Below are 13588 nucleotides of genomic sequence, written 5' to 3'. Positions count from 1 at the left end.
GGACTCCTTTGGATTCATTAAATATTTTATTGAGTTTATTTTCTGCATATAATGTCTTTTGAGATACTAAGAAGTAAAAAAAAAAAGAGATACTAAGAAGTATAAGATACTAAGAAGTATAGTATAAGTATACTTATATTATAAGTTGTTGAGATTTGGGGGGTTCCTGTAGGAAAATGGTGATCACTTAAATCCTAGCTTCATCATACATTCTTCAGAAACTTCAGAGATCAACATGGAAAGCAAGTAGATTACCAACAAACCGAACACATCACACCTGGAGATAGAGAATATTACTGCTGCTTTAATTTATGTAAACATTCATTATTGCTGTGTGAGACAAGTCCACAACACTTTAACATGAAGAGGAAATGACAGGAAAATGTCCATTCAAAGCTACTATAAAAAGAAAACAAAGTAGGAATTATTACTTTTAGCTGATGAAATTATTACCTGAAAACCACTGTGAATCAAGGAAAAGCTGTAACATAGTATCACACATGATTTAGAGGCCATCAGGCAAGCAAATTCAAATATGAAAAAGTACATCAAGTTAGAAATTCTGAAACCTCAGAATAGAAATATATTTAGGTTCTTGACTTCAAGGAGCTAACAGTATTTTCATTAGCTATAGATATGTGAAACAGACTTCAGAATAGAATCACTAACTTTTACAGACTTGAACGCTGCCTCCATCAGCAGCTTTTTCTCTGCCTTCTTCTGCATCCCCCAATCTTGTCCTCATTGCCTTAAACTTTATATAATCTAATCCAGGGCAGCTAGGAGAAGTGGTGAAAAGCCATCATGACAGTGCCCTTGGATTCATTCAGGCAGTCTAGAGCTTCACTACTCAGGAAGATCAGGAAGATAGCCACTAGCTACACATGTCTATTCAAAGTTAAATAAAATTTAAAATTCAGTACTTCATCCTCACCAGGCACATGTAACATGCTCAATGCCCACATGTGGTTAATGACTACTGTATTGGACACACAGTTACAGAACTTTTTGCAATGACAGCAAGTTCTCTTTGGCAGCATTGATCTAGAGGGACTTGCTTAGATAGAAGATGTGCACATCTCAAAAGTAACCAATTATCAACCATCCTATGAGGAATTCTCACCATATAGTTTTCCAGTTATTCCCCCCTTTTATTTGTTGTTTAAAATTTTTTATTTATTTATCAGAGAGAGCACAAGTGGAGGGGGAGGGGCAAAGGGAGAGAGAGAAGCATATTCCCCTCTGAGGAGGAAACCTGACAACAGGGGGGTCGATCCCAGATTCCTGGGATCATGACCAGAGCTGAAGGCAGAGGCTTAACTGACTGAGCCCCAAGGTGCCCCTCCCCCTTTTAAACATAAAGTAGTATGAGTTAAGAATGAAGATACTGGAGGTGATTTCCTCATATTTAAAAGGAGAGTGGAGTTAGACTTTATTCAACAAATATTTGTTGCTTGACACATAGTAAGTACTCCTGCATTTTTTATCGTCCTCATTGTCCATTGTTTCTACTGTCTGAATTTCCCTACCTCTTATTCAAAACTCTGCGTTGTCTGACTCTAGCTTCTTATCTCCCACTGCTTCCCAAGAAAAATTCTGTTTTAATCATGGAGGTTTCCCAGTACCTTCCTCAGCATTCAGGCCTCCTAACCTCACTTTGTGCCATTCCCTGCATTACAGTGTGCCTGCCTCTTGACCACCGTTCACCACCCAGTCCCTCTTTATTAAGACTCTTTGTGTTGTATCCTTGACAAAACTATCTCCTCTCCAGCTACTTCTCAGCCCCTCCCTCAAATTTCCCTTTCTTCACCTGCCTTGTTAAATGTCCGCATCCTTCAGGGTTCTGGCCTTTGCTCTTTTCCTTTTTGTTATCCCATGCACATTTTGGGTACTGGGTACTTTTGTCTACGTCTGTGTCTGTGTCCTGTGATATATTTGTGTACATGTGTGTGCATGTAGGTATGTATAAATTATCATTTAGGGTTCTTGGTTTTCAAGCAGCAGACACCAATTCTGACTAAATTAAGCAAATGTGAATTTATTGGAGTGCTATTTGGATATCACTGAACCATAATTGGAAATAAGATAAAACCAGCCTCTTACTCTTAAGGAAGCTATAGAGCAGATAGGATATGAACAGTCTCCTAGAAAGACCCATCAGGAGTACCCTGCTGCTAGGATGAATGCATTCCTGCCATGTTTGTTCTTTCTGTAATTTTCCTCAAGGTCCCCATTCAGATTGGAAGTCTCCCATTGGCCTGATTAAGAATCTCCTGAGACTTTATTTAATGGGAAATAAGTAGAAAGTAAGTCTCCAAAGGAAATCAGATATTCTGTGGAAGGAAAAAAGATGATTATAGTTAAGAACAAATAAACAGAAAACCAGATGATTCCATATGTACCTGTAAATTGCAAATGTCTATCTTTAGCTCAGATCTCTTTTCAGAATTTTACTCTATCTTGCTACCTTTTGAACATCCCCATTTGAATGTTCCTTAGTCATTTCATATATTATATATATATATATATTTTTTTTTTTGAGAGAGAGAGAGAGAGAAAGAGCAGGCACAGGAGGGGCAGAGAGAAAGAGAGAAAGAAAATCTTAAGCAGCAGACTCCCTGTCCAGAATGAGCCTGACTCGGGGCTCAGTCTCACAATTCTGAGATCGTGACCTGAGCCAAAATCAAGAGTCAGATGCAGTCCACCCAGGTGCCCCTCAAATATAACATTTCTTTTTTTTTTTTTTTTTTTTTTTAAATATAACATTTCTAAAACTAAATTTACAATGTGTCCCTTTACCTCTGGCTTAAAAATATGAGGGGAAAAAAGTAAAAATAAATAAATAAAATAAAATAATAAAATAAAATAAAATAAAATAAAATAAAATAAAATAAAATAAAATAAAATAAAATAAAAAAGAGTAGATTCGGAAAAAGGCACTTATCTACCAGGACTCTTACATCATTAGTGAAGGATCTCCCTAAATGCTCATTTCCACAGCTGCAAGAGGTCACCAAACGCTATTTGTTCTGCGTGTGTCAAATTCTCTTCTATCACTTCCACTGCTGTTGCCTTAATGCAGGCTCTCATTTGAACTGGAGTATCACAATAGCATTGCAACTGTTCTTGCTTCCAGTCTACACGCCAAACCTACTGCCAGAACGATCTTTACAAAAGCAGATCATGTCACTCTTGTGCTTAAAACCGTTGCCTTCAAAAAAATGCCCATTGCCTTTAAAATAAGTTTCTTATTTTTTTGTTTTTGTGCAAGATTTAAAAAAAAAACGCATTTTGCTGTTATATATAACACAGATAATAACAAGTGCATACAAGGTGATTTTGTTTTTTGAATTCTGGTCTGTTTCCTCTGTTACGAATGTCCTTTCCATCCCTTATCCACCTGAGTTACTATTCCGTGTCCTTTAAGACTTCTCTTGGGTGTAGTGTGGCCTCCTCCCAGTAGTCCATACCAACAACAGTAGCTCCTTTACCCATTTTGAGTGCTTCACTCTGTGCTTAACCTTTTTGAATTCCTCTTTGTACTATATTATAGCTATGCGTACTTGTCTTTTTCCCTTCAGAGACCATAAAATTGTTGAGAATTGTGTGTTTTATCTCAGAATTTTTGTATGTTAACTAGCACGTAGGTGATAGTGAAACTTATGGAGTGATATAAAGCCAAAGCCCTGTGAAAAGCCTTGGCCAGTGTGGACCCTGCCATGAAACACTGGGGGGTCAGGAGAGAAACCCCTCTGTTTGCTAATGTGCTGAATGAATGGATGTTTGTTACCATCTGTGTGCAGCTTGGTGGAAGACTGACTGCCAGGGCATGGAGAAACAGAAAGATTCCTTCCCAGAAGCACCTTGGAAGTTAATTATATGCACAACATACAAGGGAAACTTGTAGAATAAGAGATTATCAGCAGATTATATTAGTCATACTTCAAGAAATTAGAGATGTTTGTATATTCATAGGAATAGTCTCAAAGAATATTCCCTGAAATGTTACCAGTCTTTTGGGGGTGAGATTTTGGCCGATTTTCTACTATTTCATTTTTCTACTTAAGCAGTTTTTATAAGTATATATATATATCAACTGTAATTAGAAAAAAAAAGGCATTTCCAGCAAGAGACAGGCTGTCTGCATCCCAGAAGTAGGGTTAGCAGGACAACTCTGCAACCACGAGGGAACCTTTGTAGACCTGTTTTCCAAGCCAGCCTTTTCTGGGGAAGCTCAAAAGAAATATGATGCCCCAGACTTCCCAGAGGAAACAACAAGTCCATGTAACTGAGGCCAAGCAGAGAGAGACCTGGTGAAAGTTCTTCACTCCCTGTAAGGCGGATCAGCTGCATTTTTCCAAAAGCCAGTTACTAGAATAACCGCCCAGCCTGGCAGTAAAGTGAGGTACAGTCAATAGGAGGAGAACTTGGAGAAGCCCCAGTGGGTCTGTGGAAAGGATACTACAGGTACTCCAGGCCTACTATAATAAAGGAGAACTTTGGAGTCCTTTGATTTTGCAGATACTTTAAAAATAATTACACCAAATAGTCCGGGTGAATCCATAGGTGCTGGATACTGAGCCCACTGTTGGCTGGTCTTCAGACTGGGCAGAGATGATCCCAGAAGTGGGTCTTGTTCTCTCCCATTCCCTCTGCAGATAATAAGCGACTTCCAGAGACAGACATAGAAAGTGAAGAAAGCAAAGGAGAGACTGTGGCTTTGAGGATAGACAGGGTCACCAGGGAGGTAGAGAGGGAGGAACCAAGAAGGAGGCACTGAAAACTAGCTGATTATAGAGGCTGGGTAGTGTGGCCCTTGCAGTTGGCTCACCATGGAACAACCAGACTTTGCTTGCCTATCTTTTGATGTCAATACTGTTTCTTGGGGCAGCCCTGGTGGCTCAGCGGTTTAGCGCCACCTTCAGCCCAGGGTGTGTGATCCTGGAGACCTGGGATCGAGTCCCACGTTGGGCTCCCTGCATGGAGCCTGCTTCTCCCTCTGCCTGTGTCTCTGCCTCTCTCTCTCTTTCTCTCTCTCTCTCTCTCTGTGTGTGTGTGTGTGTGTGTCTCTCATGAATGAATGAATGAATGAATGAATGAATAAATCTTTTTAAAAAATACTGTTTCTTGCTCTAAACTATGACACAGTTATACCCACACTGTTCTTTATTAAACTTTAAGAGACTAAAAATAATATAAGTGAAATTATATTTATACAGATTCAATTAATAGCTAAAAACAATTTAAATAATTTTGGATCTACTTTTAAATAATTGATACAGCTGTATTTCCATTGTTTCTATTTTCACAAAAGCCATAAGGCAAATAATATGTATTGATCATCTGCTATGAAATTGATAGCCAATTTAATTTTTAAAAACCCAAACAAAATGATTAGTTAGAAATGAGGGTGCTTTCCTATCTGTGTTCTTGTAATCATGAAATAGGTTAGCAAAGGGTTTATCTGATGGTGAGTTTTTTAGATCATTAATTATATCCCTAGGTTTTTATTGAAATTCCATGTTTTTTTATCTTGGTGATTCTTCCAAAGTAATCAAAAGGTGTTGCATTTCCACATTTAAAAAAAGAAAATTAGTTTAAAGCCTACTGAAACTGGAAGATTTTTGAGCAGGTAAAAAGTCCTGTTTTTAACATTTTACACAGAGAAGAAAATTCTTACAGGTAATTCTCATCATTTTGGCGACAAAGTCACAACTAAGGTAACATTTCAAAACATGCATTTTCATGTTCTGTCTCTAGCGTAAGTGTCTTTTTGAAAGGCAGTTTACTTTTTCATTGTTTAAATTTCATCTTTACCCTGGATAGACAAAATTAAGTGTGTTTGTTATTTGGAAAACATCTGCTAGGTAACTTATTATCATAACCACTTGTCATCATAGAAAAGGTCAGCAAATTTGGAACACTTGCCTTTTTAAAAAAGAAAAATGAATAAGCCATGACATTATTAGCTCTTTTAAGAATTTTTACCACAGATAACTAGCACACTTATGTGAGACATGAAGGATTTTCATGGTCATTTTACATCTTGTTACAAAATCCTAGAAATGTACTGTTTTCCAAAGGTCTTGTTTCTACTGCTTATGCATATTCTATAGCAAGTAAACTGTAGTATATAACAATAAATGGAAAGGTTATATATAAGTAGGGTGCAGTCATCAACCTCTACATTCTGGATCTTCTGTCAGGAATCCATGGTTTGCGATATGTCTGTCTGGACTGAGTTGAGGTATCAGGGTGTCAGCATGATTTATTAATCTTAATTTCTTCTTTGTATTTTAGATTATACTATAAATAGAGATTCTAACTTTTTCCCTGCACCTCTGGATTTAATGCTCCCCTTAGGGTATATATATCCTTTAGGAGACCCCTAGCTCTGTATCAAGAGCATAGAAGGGCCCTCTGTGATTTGGCTCTTATCCGCCTCTCCAGATTTATTTCCTGCCATGAGCCTATCTTATACCATGTACTCCAGCAACTCTAAACGGCTTTTTTGTTTCTTAATGTGCCACACTCTCCCCTTTGCCTAGACTGTTTTTCCCTCATTCCTCTTCCTCTCCTCCTATGTCCTGTAGAACTCAGGTAGGGGTCTGCAAACAGCCTTTCTTTGTTTCCCACCCCAACCTCAAGTTAGGTGTTTATCTTTGTGCTCATAGAATATTTGGTGTATGTTTCCGACACTGCATTACTGGTATTTTATTATATTTATATCTCTGTAGTACTGTACCATAGGTTCTTTGAGGGTAGAAACCAGGTCTTAACCTATAGTTGAGAGATACTTATGACTGTATGCATATCAATTATTTGCTTCACATCTGCTACCATAGTGTGTCTCTCTCAGAGGGTTGATACACTCATTCATGTCTGCTGTATATTACTGTATAGTCTGTTTCAAAATCATATCCCTTCTACAGAGAACATGCAGTATTAAATCTATTAAGTATTAAATCTTCTATTAAATCTTTTTTTTAACTTGCCATATTTTTTATCTCTTTTTCAATAGAGAAATGTGTTATGTTTATTTTTCTTTTATATTTTTAACCTTTCAATCTCTTAATTTTTTTTTTTTTTTTGACTTTGCAGGCTTTGGATGGATTTTTCTTTGTTGTGAACTGTGAAGGGAGAATTGTATTTGTGTCAGAGAATGTGACCAGCTACTTGGGTTACAATCAGGAGGAATTAATGAATACCAGTGTCTACAGCATACTGCATGTAGGGGATCATGCAGAATTTGTGAAAAATCTGCTACCAAAATCACTAGGTACAAAGCAATGTGTTTTTTTAAAAAAATATGAACTCTGTATAGCTATTATTCTTCCATTATACAGTAATTATATTTATAATACATAGTATTATTCTGAAATATGTTATGTTAAAAATATTTTTAAATTTAATTTCAGCCCAATATGTAAATATGAAGGGAGGGTATCATCAAACAAGTGATAGCATTCCTTTTATCCTGTTCCTCTTGTTATGCCCTAATCATGCGACAGTAATGAGAAGCAGAGCAGTCATCTGCCTTGCCACCAGAAGCTTCTGCTTGAAATTACCTGTTTTTAATTGTGATTATGTCCAAGAAAGTGACAAATGTATATCCTTCCCACCACCCTGCTCAAAAGGAAAAAAAAAGGGAGTGAAAAAATACTATCATGTTATATATGTATTAAAATGAACATTTTTGGAGATCAGTAGTTTCAACTCAGAAGTTCCAAATATGGTTGGACAGATTGCTGACAAAAGAGTCTAGCTGAGAGGATGGATGGAGTCTGATTTCTAGCCTCTGTTCATTTGCTAAACCCTGTGCCTATTCCTTAGCCTATGTGTGCTCTAAAAGTAAGGGGAGGGTGTTGGCTAGAAATTCTATATAACTAAACCACACATGCAAATAAAATGTTAATCTGTACCTCTTTATTTTCTATGTTATTCACTCAATAGGATAGAAGCTTTATTTCTTCTTTGAAAAGAGTACTGTGTGTTTATAGTACCTAGGGGCCTGAAATGGTTATTTCTATTAAAATCACTAGTTTGATATTTGAATTATCAAGGGGTCTTTGGTGTTTTGTTATAGAATTTTAGAGTATAAATTACTTTAGAGATAACATAGCGCATTCCTTTATTTTAAAGATGGTGCAGAGATAAAGTAATTAACCCAAACCTCATAGCTAGCTCATAGCAAAACCAAGACTCCTTCCTCCAGTATAGGTTTGTTTCCATGATTTTCTCTAACAGTTACAGGCTGATGAAATGGTTAAAAGGAAGGAGGGTCAGTGAGGAGGATAAAGTAAGAAAACTATTGGGAATGGTGAGAGGAGAGCCTTTTTAAAAACCCTCTGTCACCATGGTTTGAACATAACATTGTAACTGGGATATAGTGACCCATCACACAGTGATGATCACTTGAAATATACAGACATCTGGGGCAGTCCGGGTGGCTCATTGGTTGAGCATCTGCCTTCAGCCCAGGGTGTGATCCTGGAGACTCGGGATGGAGTCCCACGTTGGGCTCCCTGCATGGAGCCTGCTTCTCCCTCTGCCTGTGTCTCTGCCTCTCTCTCTCTCTTTCTGTCTCTCATGAGTAAATAAATGAAATCTTAAAAAAAAAAAAAGAAATATACAGACATCTTTTCTATAACTGAATTCCATTTTCTTATATCAAATCAGGCAACATTTATGTTTTAACAGTCATTTTTATGTATTACATAAAATAAAGCTTTACATTTTTTATTTTTAAACTTTTTAGAGAGGGAGGTAGTGAGGGGAGGGACAGAGAGAGAGAAATCATCTTAAGCAGGCTCCACAACCAGCATAGAGCCCAACTCAAGGCGCAGTCTCACAACCCTGAGATCATGACCTCAGCCAAAATCAAAAGTCAGATAGATGCTTAACCGACTGAGCCAACCAGGTACCCCAATTTTTATGTAATAACTTATTGATTATCCACTATATTTGAGGCATTGTTGCATATAAAGTATGAGAAAAAATGGTTATAAGAAGCCAAGGTTGGTCTCTGTATATTATAAATATTTTTTGACTCACAGTCTCCTCTGAGAAACTTTGAATCCTCTCCCCAAAAAAGTGCACATTTTTACAAGCTCATCCTTAAGAATACATGCCTGCCAGGTTAAAACTCCTGCTTTACATTGGATTTGTGGCTTCCAATCATTTTTTCATTTCCAGTTACAAATGGAAAAGTGTATTAATTAACTGCTATAAAAATCTGAGCAAAAGAGTAGTAAGCTGTTACTTTTTAATTTCTGCCCTTAACTGTTTATGAAGACTGTTATGAATTTGTAAGGCCTTATTTTTGAGGGGAGAAATCCTGCACAATCTCTTAAAAATTTTAGTTTTGTAATTGTTAGACATTTGGTAAGAAATACAAGTATCCTGTTGCCTCAGGATAATGTTAGGTGTGAAGAGATCTGTCTTTTCATCTGAATATCTAATAAAGCAGATGGCTAAATGTATGTCTTTTGTATCTTCAGAGTTTTTCACCCTATTGGCGGACATATAATCAATTTTTCTCCCACAGTAAATGGAGTTCCTTGGCCTCAGGAGGCAACACGACGAAATAGCCATACCTTTAACTGCAGGATGCTAATTCACCCTCCAGATGAGCCAGGCACTGAGAACCAAGAAGCTTGCCAGCGGTACGAAGTCATGCAGTGTTTCACCGTGTCACAGCCAAAATCAATTCAAGAGGATGGAGAAGGTAAAACAAAGGGTGATTTTAAGGTGTTTGATCGCTTTTTCCATGGCTTTAAAGATCATGAGAGTAACTGATTATAAACAGTATTTTTCAGAGAGTATTTTTTGTCACTATATTATGTATCATAGTGGCTATTCAACTTACTACGTTATTTCTTAATACTTAAGAAAAAAATTGCCAGCACCTAGAATCACCCCTTTCATATGCCCCCACACTCTCAGTTTTAAGCTGGCATTCCCACTAAAATGTCAAATTCAAACCAACTTGCTGCCTAGAAATAAGAGACGTAGCTAACTGCTGCCAGTTGGAAATGTACCAGATGCAGCAGGCTGTTGAACAGCTCTGATTTTTAGAAAGTTTCAAGTTTAGAGTGTGGGGAACGTTGGAGAATGGAGTTAGCATTTTTGAGGCCATACAAGGTAATTTATAAGGAGAAAACTTATGAACAGATGAAAACACAGCTGACGCTCTAATAGGAACATGGTACCAACAGGGCATTAGTCAAATATGTGCCAGTGGATGAGTTTTCCATGTGAGCTAGCCTGAACTAAGGTCAAGACACCACAGATTAGAAACTGAAGGAAGGACTAGGGGAGGTAATAGGTGAGAAATTAATCGGATACAAAAAAAGGCCATGCATGTAGCAGCTTTCATCTGCAAATGGGTGCCACAGTCAAGTGAGGACTTTTTACAAGATACACATGCCAGTGCCAGTCTGTCTTCTATGGTTGAAGTTCATGTTTAGCTGTGTGACATTCTGTGTAGCACTCAAAAATGGAAATGGGACTTCAAAAAAATTATAGATCCTAAAACATAAAATCCTCCATCAAGGCCAAAATAATGCTTCTTCAGAAAGAGTTAAGTGTTTTTCTCATATGGTAATTATTATCTGCATAGCGGTTGTAAGAATAGTCTTTGTAGCCATTAAGTATTGATAAGCATAGGAAATTGACTAAAAACTGTATTTAAAAAATCACTGTGTCCCTTTAATCTAGTGACAACCACTTCTTCAGGTTGCTATCATCCAAGTACATGAGATACATCTGTCTCCTCTGGTCTCTGTCAGAACATTCAATGGGAAGGGATAATTTATGCTAACTAGATCTCTACCCGGAGCTGCCAGTTTTTGGTTACCAGCAATTTTATCTCCAATATTATATTATTAGATCAGAGTAACTCCAGTATTATGTCAGATCCTATAACATGTGTTGTTTTTATGAAAACCATTAATGGTAAATGATAGATGTGAACTGTTTTCTGCCTTCTTTTCTTCAACTTCCCCTTATCTTGTCTTGGGCAGATTTCCAGTCATGTTTGATTTGTATTGCACGGCGATTACCTCGGCCTCCAGCCATTACAGGTGTAGAATCCTTTATGACCAAGCAAGATACTACAGGTATTAACTGCAAAGTTTAGATTTACATCCAAAATTTCGTGTCCTTTTGTTGTCTGCTATTTAGCTTCTGTTCACTGATCTTATACAAAAAGTATTTTAAATGATGGTCTTGATATTGTGTATTTTATTTTTTTTTATTTTATTAACTTTTAAAGATTTTTCTTTTAAGCAATCTCCACACCCAACATGGGGCTTGAACTCACAACCCCGAGATCAAGAATTACACACCCTACTGACCAAGCCAGCCAGGTGCTCCATTCATCTTGTGCATTTTAGATGCTGTAATCATTGCCATTGGCAGGGTTGTGGGGAGAACATTATAGCTATTCACATATTGTTTTGGTTATAAATTATTTTTCGTAATCATGGAATAAAATTTTTAAAGAAATTTGGCAATGTAGATGTAAGTATATTTATTTATAAATGATGTTTTTAAAATTATGCTTCAATGTATCTGACTATTTCTTTTCCCTTCCCCCCTTTAAAAAAATATATATTCAAGACATATTGATTAAATGCCTAGAAGTGCCTGTCACTGTGTGTGACTGCTCAGGGTGTACATGACTGAGCAGAAATCAACAATGTAATTACAAATTGTGGTATGTTTTATGATGGAAAAGGTATGAGATAATAAAAGTGAGACTAATAGGGAGAACCTATTTTTAAATTCACTGGTTAACTAATGCCTACTGAGGAGCTGATATTGAGCTAAGCTCCAAAGAATGAGGTCGTGCCAACTCTGCAAAGTGTGGAAGGGGTGGCAAGGAAGGGTCATGATGCAGCATGAACACTCCTGATTGAGGAAGGAGAGCCAGCTGCAAAGGCCCATGAGAAAACAGTCTAGTGCTTTAGAGAAACCAAAAGAAGGGCAATAGAGCCCAAAGTAAGTCATGGTAAGAGTGCCAGGAAGTCAGGCCTTCTTTGTAAGGGCCTACTTTAGGTTTAATTTTCAGCCACACAAATTGTTACCATTCTTAACAATTTTCTATAGTATTTTTTATATGTTATGTAATCTTATCTTCACTTTAACACATCAAGTTTCATATTTTTACATCAGAGTTACTTATATATCACCTCTCATTTTAAAATAGGGATAGATACTGCGAGATCTTTTTTAGCAGACCAACATTTAAAAAATTATTTCTACTATATTTATTCTTTGTGAAAGTTTAGTTTTAATGTACTTTTTGACTTTTGCCATTATTTATAACATTTATTAGTATTTGTTACAATATTTAATAATTTTTTAGTCCCAGAAATCTAATATTCCTGTTGTGTGCTTTATTCTTGTGTTTTTAAAGATAAGCTCCCAGCTGCTCTTACTGAAGAGTAGGTGGGGATAAATTAGCACTAATAACAGAGTATAGTAAAGAAAATGTCTAGGACTTAGAGATACGGCATCCGTACATAATAATTATCCCTCACCATAACTTTCTTCATTCCTTCTTTGAGTCTTCCATCTACATGTCCTTTTCCATTTTCCACCAATGAACAGCTCTGGAAAAATTTAATAACCTTTATTGAAAACCAAAAATACTAATGCATGGAGAAAAAATAGGGTCCACTGAAAATGTAATTGGTCTTTTGGGTCACTAAAACCAAGTAAGGGCTTATGAGCAGAATAAAAGCTTGGTAGAAAGGGTGGTAGTCAGGCTACAGAATAAATGGAGACAAAGGAGGCCTAAAAATTATGAGGATAATTTAGGTACAGTATATTACAGCTTTTTCTTGTATTGCATTTCTATACATTGAATCTTAAATTGGATTATTTTTATAAATTTTTAAAAATTTGAGAGAGGGAGAGTGTGCACAAGTGGGGGGAGGGGCAGAGGGAGAGAAGCAGACTCCCTGCTGAGCACAGATCCTGCCATAGGGCTTGATCTCAAGACTGTAAGATCATGACCTGAGCCAAAATCAAGAGCTAGATGCTTAACTGACTGAGCCATCCAGGCACCCCTTATTCTGGATTAAAGAAGACTGTATTTTTCCACAGGAACAATGTTATAACTGATAGTTTTATTCCTGACCAAAGAACCAGGATTAAAATCTTAGATATACCTGATTTTGAGGTAAATGTATACAAATTTTAAAATTAAGCTCTGAATCATAAAATAATTATAAATCTAGAAGGAACCTCAGAGATCACAGATTCTAGCCCACTCATTTAACAAATGATAGAATGGTGACTTTTCCAAAACCATACAGCTAATTGCTGAGAACAGATATCCTTAAGCCCTTTTGCTTTATATTGCATTGCCAGAGCACTATTACAAGGACATGACTGTACTGTACACACTTATTACATAAAAGATACCAGAGGAAATGTAAAATATAAGGAAAATAGAAAGGTGCCAAAGAAATACAGTGTTCTTAAAATGTAAAGAACATTTTATTATAGTATCATCAAACTGATATAGATAAAAATTAATAAACTAGTTGCAGTATTAGATATTTAATTCCTTAAATTT

The 13588-nt window shown here is 36.6% G+C and overlaps 1 protein-coding gene across 22 annotated transcripts in view; it reads left to right on the top strand.

Annotated features, from left to right (window-relative positions):
* The window catches only part of NCOA1 (nuclear receptor coactivator 1), a 241938-nt gene that overhangs the window by 162106 nt on the left and 66244 nt on the right, over nucleotides 1-13588 (top strand). For all 22 annotated transcript variants that reach the window (XM_025983969.2, XM_025983974.2, XM_025983972.2 and 19 more), the window contains 3 exons: nucleotides 7102-7279; nucleotides 9548-9727; nucleotides 11025-11120. In XM_025983969.2, the coding sequence (XP_025839754.2) occupies nucleotides 7102-7279; nucleotides 9548-9727; nucleotides 11025-11120 (454 nt within the window). The remainder of the gene's footprint in view (nucleotides 1-7101; nucleotides 7280-9547; nucleotides 9728-11024; nucleotides 11121-13588) is intronic.

The sequence above is a fragment of the Vulpes vulpes genome, chromosome 8 (assembly GCF_048418805.1).
Source record: "Vulpes vulpes isolate BD-2025 chromosome 8, VulVul3, whole genome shotgun sequence".
Classification (NCBI taxonomy): Eukaryota; Metazoa; Chordata; class Mammalia; order Carnivora; family Canidae; genus Vulpes; species Vulpes vulpes.
The sequence above is the reverse complement of the archived record's forward strand: the minus strand, read 5'-3'. Positions and strand labels throughout refer to the sequence as shown.